General features: G+C 43.9%; 1 protein-coding gene and 1 long non-coding RNA gene across 3 annotated transcripts in view; one reads left to right on the forward strand and one right to left on the reverse strand.

Moving 5' to 3' along the window:
• Positions 1 to 912: 912 nt before the first annotated feature.
• On the reverse strand, positions 913 to 7840 carry LOC147141447 (uncharacterized). Its single transcript, XR_015088308.1, has 3 exons — positions 7763 to 7840; positions 5752 to 5868; positions 913 to 1087 (listed from the first exon to the last, which is right to left on the reverse strand). It is a non-coding gene; the product is annotated as an uncharacterized LOC147141447 (long non-coding RNA).
• An 11779-nt stretch (positions 7841 to 19619) lies between these two features.
• Positions 19620 to 21923, forward strand: part of crhr2 (corticotropin releasing hormone receptor 2) — a 36257-nt gene continuing 33953 nt past the window's right edge. Inside the window, exons 1-2 of one of the 2 annotated variants that reach the window (XM_086043431.1) lie at positions 19620 to 19902; positions 20033 to 20152. In XM_086043431.1, coding sequence (XP_085899557.1) covers positions 19782 to 19902; positions 20033 to 20152 — 241 coding nt within the window. In that variant the 5' untranslated portion in view covers positions 19620 to 19781. Of the gene's footprint in view, positions 19903 to 20032; positions 20153 to 21923 lie in introns of those variants that run through there. The other variant, XM_086043432.1, reaches the window with a different exon arrangement.

Below are 21923 nucleotides of genomic sequence, written 5' to 3' on the forward strand. Positions count from 1 at the left end.
ATGTCGCGCCATTGTCATGTAAATCTCTCTGTATTTAATGGGAGATCACATGTCAGGCCCTAATTGGGCTGAGCGGGACCGAAGCCCATATGGTGTCGTGAAAAAGTGATCAGGGGGAAGGATATGGAGGAAAAAAAGCTTTCCAATGCCGTTGTGACGGACGTCCATTGAAATTCTGAATATGTACGTGGCCATGGTTCTCTAAAAGGGAGTGATCGATCGATCGATCACGTGAATAAACTCTGTCCCAATGTGAGAATATTGATCTGCTTGGGAAGAGAAGGTCAGACTGCAGAATGTGTTTATGGTACCATTACGCTGCCAGATGATGATACAGCTGGCGGAATGGATCACATTATAGTGGGAGGCTTAATCGTATGTTCAACGCCTTTTGTTGCAGCTCGGTGCTTTGTTTGCGGTGTGCTTTATGACTTCTTGAACTCAGGTGTCCTTCAGACACATCCTTCCTATCCCCGCTGAAAAGTTTAGTGCTCGTCATTAAGGTGGCTAAACTTGTTGGCAGGGGTGCTGTTAACAATAAATGAATAAAAATGTTCATTCACACCCTCGATGATCGTTTTGCCTTCAAAAGCCAGGCGCCGAAATCCGATGTGTATTTATGCCTTGAAAGGGATTTGTTCTAATTTGTGAATACTGTATACGGTTATCTGTGTGGTCTGCTGTGTTGGTCATCTAGAAATAAATCGCACACGCACACACGTACAGGAGCAGTCAGAACACATGAGTGGGTTTTCTCACATTAACAAAAATCGGTTAAGATGTAATCATGTGAATGCGCGTAGCCCACGTAAGGCAATTACTTGAAGACAGAAGCAATGCATTTGATGTTTTCCTCTACTCGAGGCACTTCTTTGAATGTGCATGTGCCAACAGTCCAAATATGTTGCATAATTGCATCCACTTACTTTGACACATGTAGAATCCTTGTTAGATCTTGACTGGAATACACGCGGTTACAAAGTGGAACTAATCAGCTGAACGTGTTCTGAAGTGGGCTGCGCCCGCTGCTGTGTCGTCAGCTGTGCCCAAGTGGGCGATTTCCGCCGCAATCAACCTGCAGCCATGTCTGGGCATGAGGGAGAAGGGGGGGGGGGGCGGGGGAGAAATCAACTAAAGTCCGGAATATTCAGATGCTTGAAGAAATGAGAACGTATAGCAAAGAGCACAACAATACAGGTCCATTGAAAGTGGTGCGCTTGCAGAGCAATCAGCGGCTTCGGTCCTCACTTGGCTGACTGACAATTTGTCACAACCTCTGTTACGGCATGAGTTACGATTAGCGCGGAATGGAAGCACATATGTTGATTAAGGTTGGTCAGAAGTGAGCGCCCCCTGGTGATCTCATTTGGAAGTGAGATAATAAAACACATCTTGGCAAACATCTAATTAAGGATGCCTTCTCTTAGGCAATCACAGCGGTAATGAATTGGTAATTACTTGACACAATAAATCCCAGAGCGCTTTTGCCAGCAGCTTTCAAAGGCAATTAAACCCTTCCGCCTTCCACCTACAGCCAGGGTACCCTTCCGCCGTCTGTTTATTCGCCATTTTGTCCGGCCGGACCATTTTTTTTATTTATTTTTTGCTCTTTATTAATGCTGAAGTCAACCCAAACATATATTTTTTTCAAGAATATGTTCCCAGCAGGCCCACTAGTTGAAACACGGCATTCTGATTAATTTTGTGGAATAAGTGTTAATCCACTCATTTTTAGTCATCTCAGGGGGCGGCCATTTTGTCACTTGCTGTCGACTGAAAATGACCTCACAACTGCTCACAAGGACCAATCACGGTTCAGATTCAGAAAAAAGGTCAGCCGTGATTGGTCGTCGTGAGCAGTTATGAGGTTATTTTCAGTCGACAGGAAGACAAAATGGCCGCCCCCTGAGATGGCTAGCTGTAACAAAGCACTTTACAAACAATACAATAAATAGAACAAAAACAATAAAAGGCTGTGATACATGTATTAACAAAAATAGATATAAATAATATTTAAAATATAAATAAATAAAGCCAATAAATTGACATAAAACACTATATACAATATCATTTCAAACGGGCTTCCGTTAGCGGTTCCGACGACATGAATCCATACGTTCAGGGACGGATTTTTGCTACCAAAACAAGGAATAAATCCTTATAAATATTTGTTTTATTTCTTGAAGAGATTCAGGAGATGGAGGCGGTAAAATTGTCAGTCTACTTGAGTTTGCTGAAGCAACACAGCTTGTGCTGTCAAATGTCACCTTGCAGAACTTTTAGCTTGATGGATCATTTCTGTACTACCTGGGTGAGGGTGAGGGTTAGGTTAGGGTAAGCTTACCCAACTGTTTTTAGAGTGTGGAACCTAGATAAGTGAAATGCGTCATTTCTGAATCATTTTAATATACCGTATTACCTGTTTTGCATGTAGTCTGTGTACAGGCCTTCATATTGGTGATGCTTTCAGATATGCTTTGTTTACTCCACACGGATAACCCCCACCTAATTGAATTAGAAGGAAAACGTGATTGACGTGTTGCCTCTGCGAGGCGCAAAAGCCGATTAGTAGTCGGTCACCCGTGGCCATCCGTATGGCACAATTATGGATTTTGCATATGTACAAGTACACAACCTCCAAGTGAAATGCCGTTGCGTGGTGCTTATCCGCGCACAAATGCTTGTCTTGGGATTTCAAGGGCGATTCATCCAGCGGACCGCTGCAAATAATCCTTTTATGCGTGTGAGCAAACAACTGATAAGACAGCGTTGTACACGTCAGCGGATCCACACAGGGCAAATCGATGTTAACATGTTCACTACCGTGCCAGGATGTGATTAGAAAATTCTGCAGAGGCAAACGCACTTCTGCTGGCCGCATAGCGTGTCGTACGTCACGCTTTTGTGGTAAAAAAAAAAAAAAAATGGAGCTGGTCATTAGGACATGTTCAGGAGGTGACTCACCCTCATTACGCGGCACATATGTCGGAACTAACATGCATGACCATTAGTCATGGCCTCACCAAACCGCCGGGCAATGAAAAAGGTAAAACACAAGGGAACGCAATGCTGTGTGCACAAAGGTGGGCTGAGAGTAATTGCATTAACCGTATGTATTGATCAAAGCTTGCACCTGTCTTCCGATAAGCAACTTTTCCTTGTTGATGTGAGCCGTTTGGAGAGCATCCAGAATATATGCACATGAGCCATTTGGCTTTCAGACACCGATACTTTTGTGCCAGCTAATCTCCTAGAAGTGATTTCAAGGAGACGCTGTTTTCACTACTTGACAAACCAATCGAATTTTCCGGGGGCATTCCTTCATTTGAAATGGCATTTAAAAAAAAAAAAAGGGATATTGCAAAGATTGAGGTCAAACAGCACGTGGGTTTGGGAAATTGGGTAGATAATGAATGTTATAGAAAAGGAATGGTTGTTGGAAAAAATGTATCTTTCATGCTCTGATGGTCTGCCTGGTCTTTGTGTAAAGTGGCCTTGTTTTTATTTGGCTCAAAAACATACAAAGAATAAAAATGTATGGAAACAAACAGAAAACTTTGAAAAATCACAAAAATGTGAAAAACAATGCCCCCCCCCAAAAAAAAAACCCCAAACGTTTTTAATTGCGAATATGAATAGTTTAAACCCTAAACACTAACCACTGTAATATCATTTCTAATTCATTTTGCATCATTAGCCTTAAATTAAAACAACTCTCATTCAATGCCAGACATTTTCGGACCCTCTTTTCCGTCCCAAATGAAAAAAAAACGTAAGACAATCATCTTAGGTAAGGGGCTCCACAAACTTGTCGTCGACAACTTTTGACACCGGCTCTTTGTTGTAAGCAAGAAAAATATCCCATTTTTAGATGTTGAAAAAAGTTTGATCATATTAACCGAGTGCCTGGACTCAAATGGTATCCCTCCACGCACAAGGCTTCGCCGCAGCCTTTTTGTATACTTGACACGTTCGTTCATTGCAGCAGCTTTCTAATGACACACTTTTTCAATGTCGGCTCAGACAACAACTTCCCGTGTCTGATTTGCATGGCTTGTCTTTACTCTTACGTGTCACTACATCGTCAAATTGACATTCAAACACGCATTGGCGCAGCAAATTGGAGTCTTACTGTAACGCAACCTGCTGCCATGTTTTTGGAATGTGAGAGGAAGCAAAAACATAGAAAACGTATTTGAACCTGGATCTTTTGGCTCTGAGGCAGACACACCAGCCAGGCGGAAGATAGCTTTAAATTGACACGCAGCATCAGAAAAGTTACAAAAAAATAAATACAAATAAAAGTCAGACGCTATCATAGTACCAGCAGGGCACATTCTCAGCGTGCGCCGGTTTGCATGGATACGGGCGTTTTCATTTCCAAGGATCTTATGGTTCCATGCTCCCTTGTACGCTGACATCACATGCTCATTGGGTCTGTCACTTGAATTCCAACCTCCGCCCATCACTCGCATCACTACCTTAAACACTCATCAATCTAGCATCCCCACAGGAGACATTAAAAAATGCAATACACTAATTCCATTCGTCAATCTGATCACACATCATACATTCAATCGAGAATTCTGACACGCATAGCTGCCTTTGCAGTTGCCTCTATACCTCGCTGCGATATGCGTTCCCGAACACAAAGTCCAGTTTGCAAAGTAGGCCAAAAGGCAAATAAGAAAATGAGAAAATTGCTATCATTTTTGTGCAAGCGTGTATGCGTTCTTTGTGGATGCATGTTTAACATCTGGCACATGTGGCAATGTCGGGATGAATGTCAACAAGGCCGAGGCATCTTGTTGCCAAAGCTACAAGAACAGGATTAACGCGGAGCGACGCTGCAGGTGGATGCCACTAATAAGCGTGTGACCCAACGAGGATTAACAAGCGGATTAAAAATGGTTTCCAATGTGGCTTTTGCCGGCGACGACGACGACGACACTCGTGAGTGGTCAACTTGAGGGCTTGTCTATGAATGAAAACCAAATCTTCAAAGTCACACAAAAACAAAGGTTTGCTTTTGAAGAGGCTGTTTTTGATCAAGAGGAAGCGCAATATCGATAGTTTAATAGCATAATTGCGCAAGTAACTTTCCAATTTACACTCGCACAATATCAATAAAAAAAATACTCAAGTGCTTGCAACAAAATTGTGTTTTTTTCACACGTCTGTGAAGATTGTCAGTCATCCGGCTCATGATAATCCACAAAAGATGAATCCGGGCAGCTAAATGGAAGGCTACTCTTTAATCAGGAGCGGACTTACCCTCAAGAAGACAGAGGCAACCGCCCGGGGCGCCGACATTTCCAGGGCCCCCGAAAGGTCTAATCAAGTGATCAATTTAAACCGATTATTATTGTTCTCTTAATTCTCATTTCACATGCTTAAAAATGCTTATTCTATTGTGGTCATTTGGAGTGCTCCCCCCCCCTTGACTGCGTTTGCCTTGGTTGTTGTGCTCTTCCTAATATTTAGCTTTTGGATTCATAACATGGTTGTCAATGAATACAGATTATTTGATTGGATCATAACAATGTGTCTCAATGAAAGGTTTCAAGGGATCAATGAGAATTGAAATTCTGCACCTGAAAGGCGCTTGCCGTATTTGGAGCTGCAGCTTTTGTCTTATCCAACACCAGACATCCTATTCCTTTTATGTTGTTGTTTTTTTTTTTTTTCCTCCAGTGCCTTTATCATCTGAGCATTATTTTGACAAAACAATATATTTGGCTGAGGCAATACCTGACACTGTCCATCAAGCACCTGGCTGCTTTGTTTGTGACCGAGCAGATGGAATCATCGATTGCCATCTTCCCACTCCATCTGCTGATGTATCGCTACCTAGCGAAGTTCCTGCAGCTACATGAATGACAAATAAAAGAGTAGACAAAGAACTAAGTGAGTGTTTGAATGAGTTAGACACACAAAAGATTCCAAAGTACAAAGAACATCATGTGTGGCTTATTCTGGGCAGGTGAACGCCTGCTCAATGTTTACGCTCCTTAGCTGAGTTTGCGACCTCAGTGTCGTTACCAGACAAGCTAACAGTTAGCCTAGCCTCTTTTAATAGTTTTCCCTACAACTATCATTTCTTCTTTTTCTTTGTGTTTTTTTTTTTTTTTGTCAGTCCAAATGCACTACCATGTTACCTCTCGTAGTATTTCAGTGTTGATACTACAATTTGACAGTCAGCTAGAAGGACAACATATTAATGAGAGAATTATCTTTTGAACAGAACTTCTTTAAGTCTGAATTTCCACCTCAAAGCTCATACTTGGCATCCATTTAGGCAGCTCCAATGCCAAGTTGTGACATGCGTAATGTATGACGCGCCATTATTGAATCAATTTTAAAGCGCTTCATGAGCAGAAAATGAGCATTTACCTGAGGTAATGTCAATATGTCTTGAATGAATGAATGGATAAACGTATTTGGCGGTAGCACAGGAGAGAATATATTAAAACGTCCCGTCGTTCATTCAAACATCACCGAGGATAAAAACACAATAAAGCCTGAGGACTTATTTCGATTGCGGTCGTCAAAAAGACATTTAAAAAAAAAAAAAAAAAAAAAAAAAAAAAACATTACGTAAAGGTATTTTGTTAAAGTGGGAGTTTGCAGTGTTAAAAAATTGCTAGTAAGATTGAAATGTAGTCTCATTTCACTATGCATGTTCTTTCTCCCACATCCCCAAAACATTCATGTTAGAGTCATTGAAGACTTTTGTCCATGAGAGTTCATCTGAATGCTTTGTTGGTCTTAACGTGCCCTGCGATTGTCTCATGGCAAAATGTTCAGGTTGTATTGCGCCTCTCACCCAAAGCGAGCTGAGAGAGGCTCCAACTCACCGAGGATTGTACTATAAAGAATGGATGGATGACATTTCAATAAAGTCGGCATTTTCCATATCATTTGTATTCCACTCATTTCCCATTCGTGAACGTTTCCTCCGGTGGGTTCATTTTATACGCCTGTGACATCCTTCTTTCCTCCTCAATATAAAGACTTTCGAATTTCTTCGACTTACCTTGGGGCAAATGCCCCTGATGTACTGCATAATGAACCGTGATCCACTTACTAACTTGTTCTGAATCTTACGACGCAGCCCCGGAGCAAGAAGATTTCAAGAAAATGTCAGACTTGTGTCGGAGCGCATGAACGGTGTTGCTTGAGGCTTGAGGGAAAGGCTCATCTCAATTTATTAGGTATCCCTTATACGTTGCAGATGTATGTTTCATAAAATGTAAACGCTGTCAATTGCCTGCAGCCCTGCAATGAAACCTTTCTGTGTGACGATCTGATTATTCACTACCCTGATCTGATGCCGTCATTCGTGTTTGGACTCTTTCATTGAACCAGTTGACATCCATAACTGGAAACAAAGTGCTGTACACCGATAAGAATCAAATCAAACAAAAAATAATAATTAATTAAATAAATATATATATATATATATATATCTATATTAAACAATAGCATTTTGGTTGTCGGTGAAAACGCCTGAATTTCCTCGTGGCGTGAAAGCAAACGGCCGTGAATCACGGACAACGGAGAGAAAGGTCAAAGTCACGGTGGGTAAATGCGTAACTATTGATTAAGACCACTTTGAGGCTCGTTCGTTGTAGTGGACCGTAATGCGGGGCTCCGTGGAATCTAGTTAATCAGAAATGCGGCGGTCTCACCAGGGAGGGCGGAAGTGCAGCACGTACAGAGCGCATACGTGTATTACCAAGACGGAGGCACGCATACACACCCTCAGCGTGTGGCTGTCTGTTCTCGTGAATAAAGACGTCGGGTCAGGTGGAGGCACCCCGTCATATGGCAGCTCATGGCAAAGGCATCATCCGCTGCATCCAGCAATTACAAAGAGAGTCGGGTCAACACCTATACAGTATGAAAATGCTTTTTGTTTTACACTTCGCCTATGTCTAGTCTTGTTTCTGTGAGACTAGCTATAAAGCATTATGAAAAGATTAGACGAAATGTCTGCAACAGACAACATAGCCATAGGATATGAAAGCCTACTTACATCATTTGTTGTTTTTTTCAAACGCTGTTATTGTTGTTTCTCTTTTTTTTTTTTTTGCTTCTTATTTTAACACACGGCAGACGTGGCATGCTGCCTGTTATCTGCACTTCTCTCCACTGTAAAAACTATTTGTTATGTGAAAGAGTTCAGAAATCAAAACATTTCAAATGATCTTTCCCCATTGAAATAAATTAAACGTCCATAAATCCATTCCAGCCCTCAAAAAAAAACAAAAACTTCTTTTGTAACGCGCTTTTCAATATGAAAAATTGGACTATGATATTTCATAAAAACAAACATACAGTAGCAGGATAAACTAAAAGGGAAAAAAAAGTGTCATAATGTCATGGTGCGCCTTCTACTGTACATACCTTGGCCACCAGCGCCAGCTGAGGAGGAGGATCAGAGAGGGGAAAAGGTCCTACAGGAAGAGGATGGAGGAGCAGCTGCTGCAGAATAACGCCAGGGGAGTCTGGAGGGGCCTGAAGACCATCTCAGGCCACGGACAACCCAAGACCCGGACTGAGGGGGACCTGCAGTGGGCAAATGAGCTGAATCTCTTTTTCAATAGGTTCGATCAGATGCCTGCCTCCACTCAGTCTCTCCTGTTGCAGTCTCCACCTACTCCTCCTGCTGGGCGTGTCACCCCCTCCCCTCTTTTCTCCACAGACTCCAGCTCCCAGCTACACCAGATAGCCACCACTCCTTCCTGTCCAGCCTTGGCCTTCACAACATCTCAGGTGAGGAACCAGCTGAAGAAGATGAAGGCGAGGAAGGCAGCGGGTCCAGATGGCATCAGCCCCCAGCTCCTCAAATCCTGCGCAGACCAGCTGTGTGGAATTGTCCAGCACATGTTCAACCTGAGCCTGAAGCTGGGCAGGGTCCCCCAGCTATGGAAAACATCCTGCCTGGTTCCGGTGCCAAAGACCCCCCACCCGAAGGAGCTCAACAGCTTCAGACCAGTGGCGCTGACGTCTCACCTGATGAAGACCCTGGAGAGACTGGTCCTTGTCCACCTGCGCCCCCTGGTGAGCTCCTCAATGGACCCACTCCAGTTCGCATACCAGCCTGGCATCAGTGTGGATGATGCCATCATCTACCTCCTCCACACTTCACTCTCCCACCTGGAGAAGGCGGGGAGCACTGTGAGGATCATGTTCTTTGATTTCTCCAGTGCTTTCAACACCATCCAGCCCACCCTACTGGGAGACAAGCTGGAGCGGGCGGGGGTGGCGCACCACCTCACCACATGGATCCAGGACTACCTCACAAACCGGCCACAGTATGTGAGAACACAGGACTGTGTGTCTGACGTGCTCCTCTGCAGCACGGGGGCCCCACAGGGAACTGTCTTGGCTCCCTTCCTGTTCACCCTCTACACCTCGGACTTCAACTACAACACCCCTACCTGTCACCTGCAGAAGTTCTCTGACGACTCTGCGATTGTTGGCCTCATCACAGGCGGAGATGATCGGGAGTACAGAGAACTTACTCAGGGTTTTGTGGATTGGTGCCAGCAGAACCGCCTCCTGATCAATGCGGGGAAATCCAAAGAAATGGTGGTGGATTTCGGTAGGCGCCAGCACTCTTCACCTGCACCAGTGAATATCCGGGGAACAGATGTTGAGAGAGTCTCAACTTACAAGTACCTGGGTGTTCATCTGAACAATAAACTGGACTGGTGCGACAACACAGACGCCCTCTATAGGAAGAGTCAGAGCAGACTCTTCCTACTCAGGAGACTGAGGTCTTTTGGGGTTCAGGGGACACTCCTCAGGAACTTTTATGACTCGGTGGTTGCATCGGTCATCTTCCAGGGAGTGGTCACCTGGGCAGGCGGCGTCTCGGCCCGGGACAAGAAGCGGCTGGACAAACTGGTCAAGAGGGCCGGCTCTGTCCTGGGCTGCTCCCTGGACTCTGTGGACTCGGTGGGGGACAGGAGGATGTTGGCCAAGCTGTCATCAATGCTGGGCAACCCGGACCACCCCCTCCAGGGCACCCTAACAGCACTCCACAGCACCTTCAGTGACAGACTGTTACACCCTCGCTGTGCAAAGGAGAGATTCCGCCGTTCCTTCTTGCCTGCTGCTGTCAGACTCTTTAACAAGAACATTGTGTAGTCTCTACAAACTGGCGGTCATTAGTGCAATTGTGCAGTCCTGCACCTGAGCTCGTATCGTGCAATACCCAATATTCCCCACTACTGTAATACCGTGCAATACTCAACATTCCCCACTACTGTTAGTCTAGTTTTATTTTTATCCAATGCTGTTCCTTACATTTCACTACAGCACTGCAGCACTGTCACTTAGAGTATTTTTTCCTCTGTACTATGTACAGGCCGAAATGAGTGTTCCTCATATTTTTTATGTAGATGTAGGTTGGTGTGTATACACATGTGTATATACACATGTTACTGCGTATATCTACATAGGTTTGATTCTAAATGTTTGCCGTCAATGTTATACATTAATGGCCACATTATGCCGCCGCCCCTGTGTGACCTATATCTTTGCTACTGTAACAACGAAAATTTCCCCACTGTGGGATCAATAAAGGCATTCTTATCTTATCTTCTTATACCTTGGCCACCAGAGGGCAGTAAAATACGGACATAATGTACATAACACATGTGGATTTCACAACTGTGACTTGGTAAACTGCAGTAATGTTTTTCCACAGAGGAGAAATACTATATCAATAGTCTGTTTACATGTGTTGCTGCATCATTAGTGTTCAAATATTTTAACCAGATCACCAATGCTAGTTTTGTTTGCCTGTCAATGGCATTTTGCATTATGTGCTCGCTTCTTTTTTTTCAACATGATGAGAAAGGTCATGGTCGGATGAAATGGGACTAGAAATGAAATTTCCTCCCATTGAATGCTGATGAGTTTCTTGCTTTATTTCTTTGCAGCTATGAGACCATGGACTCCGCTCAGAATCATAAAGTACATCACACAAGTACAATCTGAGCCTCTGCAAATAGCTTTGTATACAGTGACAGCCATAATAAATTGGAGTTAGCGCCAATCTTGTACCATGCTGAAGCGAGAGGGGCGAAAAACAGTTTGTTTGCATTTTCACCCTAATAAATCACAGCTCAGTCTGAAGTGTCAGTTCTAGAACAACTCGCCGATAGATTATTCACTTAGCCTCTGTTTTGGGGAGCAAACCCTTAGTGTAATCCTCACAGGGGAAAACACAATGCATCAACGACGATAACATGTGGTTTGATGTCATTTTGGAGCTTCCTTTTTACTGTCGAGCTTGAAGTAGTCCACAAAAGGAATCTAGTAGGATCCAATACAAAAGCTGTGCTGTTTTCGTTTCTCGTACTTAGTTTGTTGACGAAGCAAGGCGCTCGGCACTGCTCGGAAATTGAACACGACTTTGTGCTGTATGTGAATGGCAGAGACAATGAAAATTGTGGGATGAATAAACAAAATATGATGGCGCTAGTAAGACCGCAAATTGACATCCATAGTACCCTTTGCAACATTAAAGAGGGGCGATATAAATGATGACGTCATTCCCTGCCCACATGAGGCAGAATTGGAAAAAAAGGCTTTGCAATTTCGCATCGCCCATTTGTCGATGACCTGCTTCCAAATGGGGCTCATTCGAGCCAATTCTGTAATAGGATCTCTTCCAAATGGCTGCTTCAAACCAAAATGGTTGACCTCTTGTTCCATTCCGAGCGTGGGTCCTTGAGACATTTTTCCGCCTGCTGTTATAACGGAAATGTCTGCCGAATTTTGTGTCGATCTCTGAAACTGGTGCCGGGGCCTACTCAATTTGTCGCCCCCCCCCCCCCCCCCAACTTTCCAGGGGTGCTATGGCATGATTTTCGAGGGTTGTGTTCAGGACACAAAGTTCCACCCAGATATATGCACTTACGTTTGTATGTTTTGAGCCCCGCTCTGTTGGAAGAAGAATGAACATCAATTCCAAGAGGACATTTGGAGCGTCTGGTGCTTGGGCGCCAGCGAGAGCAGGATTACCTCACTTCAGCATTGAGAGGATACTTCCATTTCTTTGTCATTGCCTGTTCTGGTGTTTTGGGTCAAAACGGCTCAGAGGGCCGGGTCATACGTGGCATCAAAAGGCCATCGACACATTGGACCCCGGTGCTCTGATCCTCGGCCAAAGGAACCCGGGAGTCAAGTTGTTGGCGCTTATCATACGAGCCGCCTGAGCAGCGTGCGGTCCGCTGAGCGCCACTTCAATGAACTTGCACTGAGGCCCGCGTTTGTGAGGATGTTCAGACAGCAGCGGGCTTTTTACTGCAGGCGCTAAGTAGCTCCTGTTAAGCCGACGTACTGTCACGCAAAGCCGCTTGGGCTGACACATGACAGCCCAACCCTCGAAAATCCATTTCTCCAAGAGTGCATCATCACAGGCGTTGTTTTTTTTTTTTTGGAACACATGGTCAGGCTTGTGGCTTGTCGCTCATGCATTGAAACGGTGCAAACCCTGTAAGATTCTAGCATTGTGCTGTGTACAATAAGCAAAAGTAATTATTCTCTATGTATAAATGGAGTTTGGAGTGTTCAAAGACCTAGCATTATTTGAACATAGCCTCACTTCAATAATCAACCCCCCCCCCCCCTTTTGATTCTCAGCCCAAAGCCGCACTCCTCATGTGCATGAGCGCTAAACGATTATGAAAGTGCGTAGTTGTGATAAACGGTCCCCGAGAGCTTACAGCCAGCTTCATCAAAATGGCGGCGCTAGCAATACTAAGCTCGTATTACCAATGAAAACATACCGATGTTAGCCATGGCTGCTATACATTGCTAGCATGACTTATTGCTATGACACTTTGTGGCCCTATTTTCGCGCGTTTTTGGAGTGCGCCGTTGTGGGAGGGAACACAGCCGATCTGTTTGCAATCCAATGGAAGCGGCTCCCCACATTCCCTTGAAATTCAGCGCAGGAGATGGTGCGTGATCCACATGGTGGAAGGACTCGCTGGAGTCCAGCCATGAGCAAACGCCATTCAAAAGGAAGTGCAAGATCTCCACTTGCGGATGATGCAAAGTCGACCGCTATGAAGTGGACACTTGGACACCGCCTTCTACCTCCAATCGTGCGTCCGTGTGTGGACAACTCTGAAATGTACTTAACCACAAAAGTAAAACGTGAAAATGAATTTTTGCTGTTACTTACTGCATGCGCTTTACCCGTTTTACTAATGAAAATCAACTCAAAAGGAGGTCGCCAAATCGCTCAGAGGGGTAGACACTGCATCATTGGACTCACTTGGAGATATTTTGCACTTAAATTACGTCGCTCCAAACGTCAGGGATTCCAGCGTGCCGGCGGCAATGAGCCGCAGAGAGAATAATTCCATGAATATGTTTTTTTTTTGTTTTTTTCAACCACAACAACATCCTGACCAACCAAACAAACAAGGCTGCTTAAGCTGCTCCACAGGCCACCTTCCATGCATTGATTCATCCTAAGCCACATGAAGCCTTATTTGTCGCCTTTTATTGCATTACATGGCCAAAATAAGGCATCCCTGAGTAACCCCCAGGCTGAGAGTCATTAGAGAAATCCCACACCTAGAAATGCAATTGCATAAGGCATGTGGGTACTGACTTAAGTAGAATTGGGCTTAACATGCTTTGTGTGTCAAGGGGGGGGGGGGGGTCAACCATGTCAAAGGTTTTGTGCCAGACCTTGTCTGGAATTAGGAGGTGGCACAAGCACTGTAGACAGGTAAATTGTCTACAATTACAAAAGCCGAATGTGTCTGACTCTGATGCGCCTCAACCGGAAGCATAATTTGCGTGCTTCATTAGCGTGCTTTCTGAGTGTCTTACCTGCTGCCGTATGTAATTAATTGGAACCCGGCAGAAGAAATGCGACGCTTCTCATATGTTGACTTTGTGGAGGGGGGGGGGGGGGAACAGCCGAGCAGAAGCAGAAACATTGTGGCGCGTGTGTCGAGTGTAGCCCACCTCAAGTAATTGCTGGTTCACAGAGAGCTCAATTGAAACTTCCAGAGAAATTGCGTCCGCAAGCAGTAATATCCAAGATAGAAATATATAATACTAGTTAATATAGCGTGATTTCTTTCCCCGAAAATGGAATGGGAATTCGCCTGAACAGGTTGTGTTCAAATAACGTCTTCCAGAATGCAGCTTATTATCGAAGGTTATTTCCAGCTCCCGGAGTAACTAAACATTTGCGTGTTTCATCACTCGATTCCCCGAACTGATTGAAGTCATATGTTTGAATATTTAGACAAAGGGATTGCTTTCCCGCCATCATGTGGCATTGCGGCGCCAGCAAACTAAGTTGAAGCGAGTTAAGGCGCTACAGTTTATTTCGACAACAGGAATGATTCGCCACAATTTTGTGGCATCCAAAATGACATAAATGACAAACTTTTTCGGGTGAGGGCACAATTACTCGCGGATTTGGCCATTTTTCACTTGCGGTAAATGACTACATTTCAATGTATCTCATCTAACATGCACGATTTGGGAATATGGGAGGAGATCGGAATATCAGGAGAAAACCCAAACAAACACGGGACCACGTGCAGACTCGCAGGCAGGACGAGCTGTGATTCAAAACACTAAGCCACGGAACAGCCACTAGCGCTGATTGTTCCATGCTATGCTCATCTTTTATACATGAAATCCCAAATTTGATTCTAAAGACAAGGAATGTCATGGAAACCGTCAAGGGAGCACTGTGACAATACATAAGGATAACATTTCTTGACGCCCAAAAGCATGAACGACTGCAGCCCTGCAATCACATGACAAATGACAGGGTCCTTTCGCTGATCGCCTTTCGCATTTACTTTTGGCTACAACTAGCAAAGTGCTCCACAATCTTTATTCCGCCACCGACTGGTTCATGCTAGTACATACTTCTTGCGGACCGGCTGGGAGGCGGGGTTATTGGGGATGTCATTGTCCAAAAAAGAATTAAAAAAAAAAAAAAAAAAAAAATGGAGGGGAGCGCTTGCTTATCGTCCAGCGCTTAGGGACCCCTGATCTAACAAAAAAGTGCTAAAAACAGCTTTTAATTTATTTGTATTTTTCTGTATTCTATATTATTATTGTTTTTAAATCAATTAAGCTCTTGCTCTGACATTGAAAAACTGGTGCGCAGGCCCTGACACTGTTCAGTGCATTGCTTGTTACATGTCTATGGGTGCGTGATCTTAAAAGCTCAGGGGTGGGGAGGCTGAAATGGGACACTGCTACGGTGAACCAAAAGGTCATGTTTCATCTTGAGCAGGTAAATAACAAGGAAGTTGCAGAGGCGTCTTGTTGCAACCCTCCGTATCCAATGGCTTTTGCATTTTTTCGACAACCCACTTATAGCTCACTGAAACGCAAAAAAAAAAAAAAAATCCTGGGAGACCAGAAAAAGGTCAGATTTGTAATGTCAAAATCTTCACAGAAAACTCCAACAATCGGTCCAAGACTGTGTCAACAGCATATACGCATTTGGTGTCATACAGTATGTTGGTGTACTATGTGAAGGCGCGTCGTGTATTCTTGCAGCAGGTGATGAGGAAGGAGCACCACTCAACCTTCTCCAAGCCCGCACTGCTTGGGAGAATGTTAAGTGTCAGGAGAGCCGAACCGGATGCTAATTTCCAATTCAGATGAACATTATTCAAATATCAAGAGGCCAATTCTGCTTTAGGCGGAAAACCATGTTTTAGCTACATATCCTACGGTTCACATTTGAGAGCAGCGGTAGCTCTGCACTTTGTTTTCGTGAGTGGCCGAGCGTCCCAACTAGTTTGGCTGTCATTTGAAATTTGGAACGCGACGCCAGGTGAATGGCGTCGTGTTACAAATGCAAAGGCCAATCACAAATGTCAAGTTGTATCACATGATCTTTGGGTATAATTGAGCGTGAAAAGGGAACATGTAAATGAGAACCCGCAGATCCAGAAATAGGACCTCTTGCGACATAATGCATCCCTGTCCGTGCAGTACAATATAAGAAGTTCTATCATTGAAATACCAATTAGTCACACAAGCATGTACCGTATTTTCCGGAGTATAAGACAGACCTTTATATAAGCCGCACCCATTCTATTTAAAAAAAAAAAAAAAAACATATATAAGCTGCACCTTTATATAAGATGCACCTATCTATGTTGAAAAATTTGATATTTATTGCATTTACAGAACAATTTTGAATTGTAAATGTATGCACTGGAATAGATAACATGGCAGCTACTTTTCTGATTAAAACGGAACAGAACAAAGCCTAGCGCCCTCGCCTGTTGAACTCCTCCAACTGCAGTCACATCCTGTTCATGGCAATTGTGTTGTATTTTATTGTAATTCCGGTTAGAGCGCCCCTAGCGGTGGAAGAAAAAAAATCCACAGAATAGCCGCACCGGACTATAAGCCGCATGGTTCAAAAGTAGCGGTTTATAGTCCGGAAATACGGTAAATAGAATACATCTTGAAACTTAATGGCTAATAGCGAGAATATGACCAGAGAGGGAAATGGCACGTTTTAACAACTCTGAGTGTTTCATTATACATTGCTTACTTCTCTTTGTGTAAAACCATATGTACATGTAAAACATTGTACATATGGTTCAAAAAGGTTTTTTTTGATGATGGCAGTTAAGAGACTGGAAGGAATTAATTCACTTTCCTAGGTAGCGATGGGGAAAAGAAGGTAGCGTGACAATTTAAAATTCCTCGCAGCGTGAGGTGTCTGCAATGATGAAAAGTCCCTAACTTGAAAATCAATCCATCCATTCAATTGTAATTGATAATGGACACACACTGCTTATTTTAATGAGGTGTCGAAATCGTGTGCAAGAAAGTCGAAGGGGGTTGTACTAATCTACCAGACGGTTTGCTATACGTGACAATTAAAATGCTTCCTGGGAAAAATTGGCCTCAATCGGTGGTTCTGAAACGGAGGTTCCTGGATCGTTAGGAGTCCCTGAGCTGTCAATTAGGGGTCCGCATAATTTGCAATCCAAAATGACAGATTTTTAAAAAGTGCATCATGACTTGACTTCACTCTCATATAATTGCTTTTTATCATGACAAAGTAAATCTTTGTTCTTGTAAAGATATACAAGCTACAATTTTCTTTCCTAAAAAAAAATAAAAAAACAACGTAAATCTTATTCCAACACAATTTATTTCCTCAAAATGTGTTAATTATCGTCAGGATTATGAGGAGTTTCCTTGGAAAAATGTATTGCATTGATATATTAATATAGAGCAACAACAACAACAAATATTCAAACACTTATCTTAAAGTTTAAAGCTGCACTAGACAGGATTTTGAATTTCTAATCGCTACTGCCACCTGCAGCCGAAAAATAAAGTTGCACACTCCGTTCTCTGCACGCGCAATGCACCTTCTCGTACGAGCACGACCGATACTCAGCACAGCGGCTGGAATCATCGTAAGAAATGACGATTGAGGAAAAAAACTGCTCAGTGTGATACGGCCGTGAATGATCTCGGCATGATTACATTATGCTATCGTTACATTATGCTATCGTTAGGGCGACATTTAGCCTGAACGGAAAGGAATGTTTTTATTCATATAATCATACTTGTCAATTTCATCCATTGTTGGAATTCTTTTCATGCTACACTTCACCGTCTACTTCACTTTCACCCTCGATTTGGACTAAAAAAAATGGGTGAGCTTGACTCGACGGAAATGCTAATTGAAAACAACAACGCATTTCTTTGGAAATGGCAATATCATCACTTCTTGGCTTTGGAGTAGAAGAAAAGCCATTTGTGCGCCACTTCTCAAGCCCAAGTCCGATTTCAGTACTCTCAACCGCCCAAATGCGAAACCAATGTTTACCCGAGTTTCTGCCCGGCGTCGGTCACTAGCAAGTTTCAATATTTATTTTCTTTGCCACTTGTCACCGTTCTCTTCACCCAGAACGAGTCGAAGTACGCAAGAGGCGATGAGTAGAATGACGGCAGTTTCAAGGTCAATGACCGCGAACAAACAAGATCCAACAACATTTGAACGGAAACGGGCACTCAGTCAAATTACATCGGGGGACACAGCTGCGCCAAAGACGAGTGCAGGGAGAAGGAGGTGACTGGCTGTCCCATGAGGGGGATGACTGATGGGACCAGGTGAAACTAATCAGACAACAAGGCGCACAAAACACACATATCAAGTCCTTATTTGCAATTGCAACCTTCTCAGCCGTCCATCCTCGCCTCCGCGTCTTTGTATCTTGCTGCTATCATGCGGTGACCAAAGCCAGAAATTCTTTTAGTTATCAAACATTGAAAATGATCCAAACTGTAATTATGGCATTATTATGACTACAACAATCACATTAGAAACAGTTTCTGTCAACAACAACAACAACAAAAATACAAATAAGAGACATGCTTAAATAATCCTGAGGCTCAGAGACATAGTTAGCATGCTATTTAGCAGACTGCAGGGAGCATTCATCTGTGCCACCCTCATTTTGGAGGTAATTGAGCAGAAAGCCCAAAGGGCACTTGTTGATGTCACGTGTACAGTAAAAGCCACTTTAAAACAAGGACGCAAAGTCGAGATTAAAAAAGGTGCGCTGCATCTGTCTCGTGTGTTTTGTAGCCTGACGGATGTTAACCCGGAAGTCGATTAACCAGGAATGATTTCCCGTCCAGCCATGGCAATCATTATTTTTTTTGCTTGATAACATATAGAAAAATCGATTCAGTTCTGAACTGTACGATAATGTATAATAACCATACAAAGTCAACAACTACATTTTAATGGGGATATATGATTTTTGGGGTCCCCACTGTTATTGGTGCGAAGTGTGTTTTATTTTTTGCAATCAATTAAAAATTTAACAAAGATGTCAGGTCAGGCTGGAATGTACGCCCTGTGAGTGCATTACACATGCCTTCTGTCTCTGATTGGTTGTTTTCCCTCCTGCGCGGTGGTTTCTTAAAATTTGAGCTAGGAGATGAGAGGGCTGATTTTTTTTCCCCCCACAGATCAGTCAGCTCATAATTGACAGTTATAACAATTTGACAAAAAGCCATTTTTAGGGGGTGAAAATTCACATGAATCAGTACCCATGAAGCAGCTGCCAGTTTCACACAAGTTCCTGATAACGACCACTGTTGTTTGCATTGGAAACCACGGCAGTTGTGCTGATAAATTGGGTGGCGGTGATGCACTGTTACCCAATGCAAACCCTTATTAAACGGAGCTTATAGGCGATATAACAACCCCAATTTTGGGCGTAATCGGAGGACCAAGTTGAATTGAGAGTTAGATTCAACTTTTTTTTTTGGGGGGGGGGGGGGGGGGGGGCGTGTATTCGGCGCTAATGATCACTTCCATTAGGAACCTTTGTAGGAATAATAGCGTGCCTAAGCCAACACAGCCACCTGTTACCATCACATACAAGCCATATAGTTTACCCTACAAGCACAGAAGCAGCGATAATCCTCACGACTGACGTGGCGCTTGATTGCCACGTTATACCTTGGCCGATGATGGGAGGCGCGGCTCTGATTGGCCAGCGCGTCTTTGCACGAGCAGGAGCGCGCAAGAGTCGTCCGCTCGGCTCGTCGAGGGAGCAAAGGTGTCGCTCGCTCGCTCGCCCGCTCGATTGCTGGCTTGCTTGCTGGCTGGCTTGCTTGCTTGCTTGCTGGCTGGCTGGCTGGCTGGCAGGCGCACTCGCTCGGCTGCGCTCAGTGCGCGCACGCCCAGCCATCCACGTGAACTAGCCGGGACCATGGATGCGACCCTCTACCAGATCATATTTGGGGAGCTGGCGGACTTCAATTGCACTTTGCTGGACGCCTTCCAAGACACTTTATGGGGAAATGCTTCACTTTCACTCTTGAACGCCGATGGTAAGAAGGAACACTTTTTCCCCCCCCCACCCCACCCTCGGCACTGCCGAGAGGCGAGGAAATGGCAAGTGAAATGGAAGCCTTTTCGTTTCTTTCCTTTCCGCCACCTTTTTTCTTGAATTGCTCGCAGGTTTCTACTGTAACGCCACCACTGATGAGATTGGCACGTGCTGGCCACGGAGCAGCACCGGGAGGATTGTGGAGAGACCCTGCCCCGAGTACATTAATGGAGTCAAGTACAACACGAACAGTAAGATGTCTTTATCCTCATGGGGAGAAATAAGAAGTTCCTGATTTTTGTTTGAGGCTTACGCATGCGTCCCTCACTGTTGTTGGATGCAAGCGTATATGACAGGGGATGGCAATTGTTAGATGAGCTCCTGTCACCGGAACAGACGTTCCACACTGAGCATGTGTAATGCTACAAGACAAGCCACTTAAAGCGAGATGGCAACTCTTGCTTTCTGAGAGGCAGCTTGAGTTTTGTCTCGTGTGTCAGGGGAATTAAGGGGGCTGCTTCCTGGATTAAAAAACAACAGCAGCAGCAGTATGGATAATATGTGCTCTGGTGGTATAGGCATGTGAGAAGCGTGCATAATAAGAACATGCATTTTGTTTTGTTTGAACAAAAAAAAAAAAAAAAAGATGAGTTTATTCCAAAATTGAATGGAATATGTGGGGCAAATATGCAGCCAATGTACATTACGCATAGGAAATGTTAAAATTCAGGGTTTTTTTTGTTGAATTTTCCTTGGCATTTTTGTATATCTGTAGAGTGTAGAGTATTCACAGTGCTGCACTTTTTCCACATTTTATGTCATAGCATTATTCCAAGATTGAATACATTTTGATTTTTTTTTTTTTTTTTTTTTTTATGGGTGTAGATTTGTCATCGGTTTTTGTCTCGTGAGGATTGGGATTTGGACCCATACATGACACGGAAGTTGAAGATTAAAAGGTCTTTATCAACAAAAATACAAAGTAACAACAGAGATCAGGGCTGGAAGAAAGTTTGCATCCTCACTCAAAAAAGGTTCAACGTGTCACTGATTCACTCAAGCTTTTAAACTGTAAGGCCTTCAGGCCTATATGACATCATAAAGAACAAAGTATAAAAGGACCATAGCAACCGCATAGCAACTGATACATCACATAACAACCAGTCATAATAATTTGGGAATAAGGCTCCAGACTGAACCTTAAGTTTGAGACAGCCCATCTTTCATCTGCACGCACAACCAGTAAATTTGCTTTTTAAAATGGGTATTCTAAATTTTCTACATAATGACCAAAATGTTCAGGTTGGTGGTCACTGTGTTCCCAAAATGTGGAAAAATGAGTTTTTGCAATTTTGGCTTGTTGCAACGGGGGTCTCCACAGTGAGAGTTTGCCTAATTTGTCTGGAATGCCCTTCCTGACACAATCCAGCCATTTTTTAATTTGGACTCGGCCCCTGGGTGTCGGAGGCCGGGACTCGAACCTGCACCATCTGCACACAAGGCAACGACAGCTACCGCTACACCACCAGTGCAACATATGGAAAAAGCAAAATTGAAGCGAAGTGAAAGTCAAAGGAGAAAACGGTAAAGGCGACACTAAACTAAAAGTGGAACCTCTTGCCGAGAGTGGTGAATATTTGATCACTTAACTGTACTACGGGGCCAATGCGGACTACGGCTTCTGATACCGAGGGCAGTGAAAGCGTAGTTGGACTCGCCGATGGACGGCCGTTTAAAATTAGAGGCGGACCGGCCTATAGACGACTACTATTTTTTTCTCCCCCCGGGAAAAAAAAGGCAAATGACGCACGATGGGTGACGAATAACGGACGCTCATTTTTTTTAGTAAAATGCCCACCTCTGTAAACTTGGTTGAACATTCAAGTATTTGCAGACTATCAGATGTCAACTCTGAGAACACCGTTGGGTCATCTGTGCTTCCGACACTGCAGCTCCGCTTACCTGTTGGCCTTGACATGATCACGCTCATAGACATAGTTCGGGAAACAGGCGGCTCACAAG

The sequence above is a fragment of the Filicampus tigris genome, chromosome 10, assembly GCF_054856515.1.
Source record: "Filicampus tigris isolate MCC_2025a chromosome 10, RoL_Ftig_1.0, whole genome shotgun sequence".
Lineage (NCBI taxonomy): Eukaryota > Metazoa > Chordata > Actinopteri > Syngnathiformes > Syngnathidae > Filicampus > Filicampus tigris.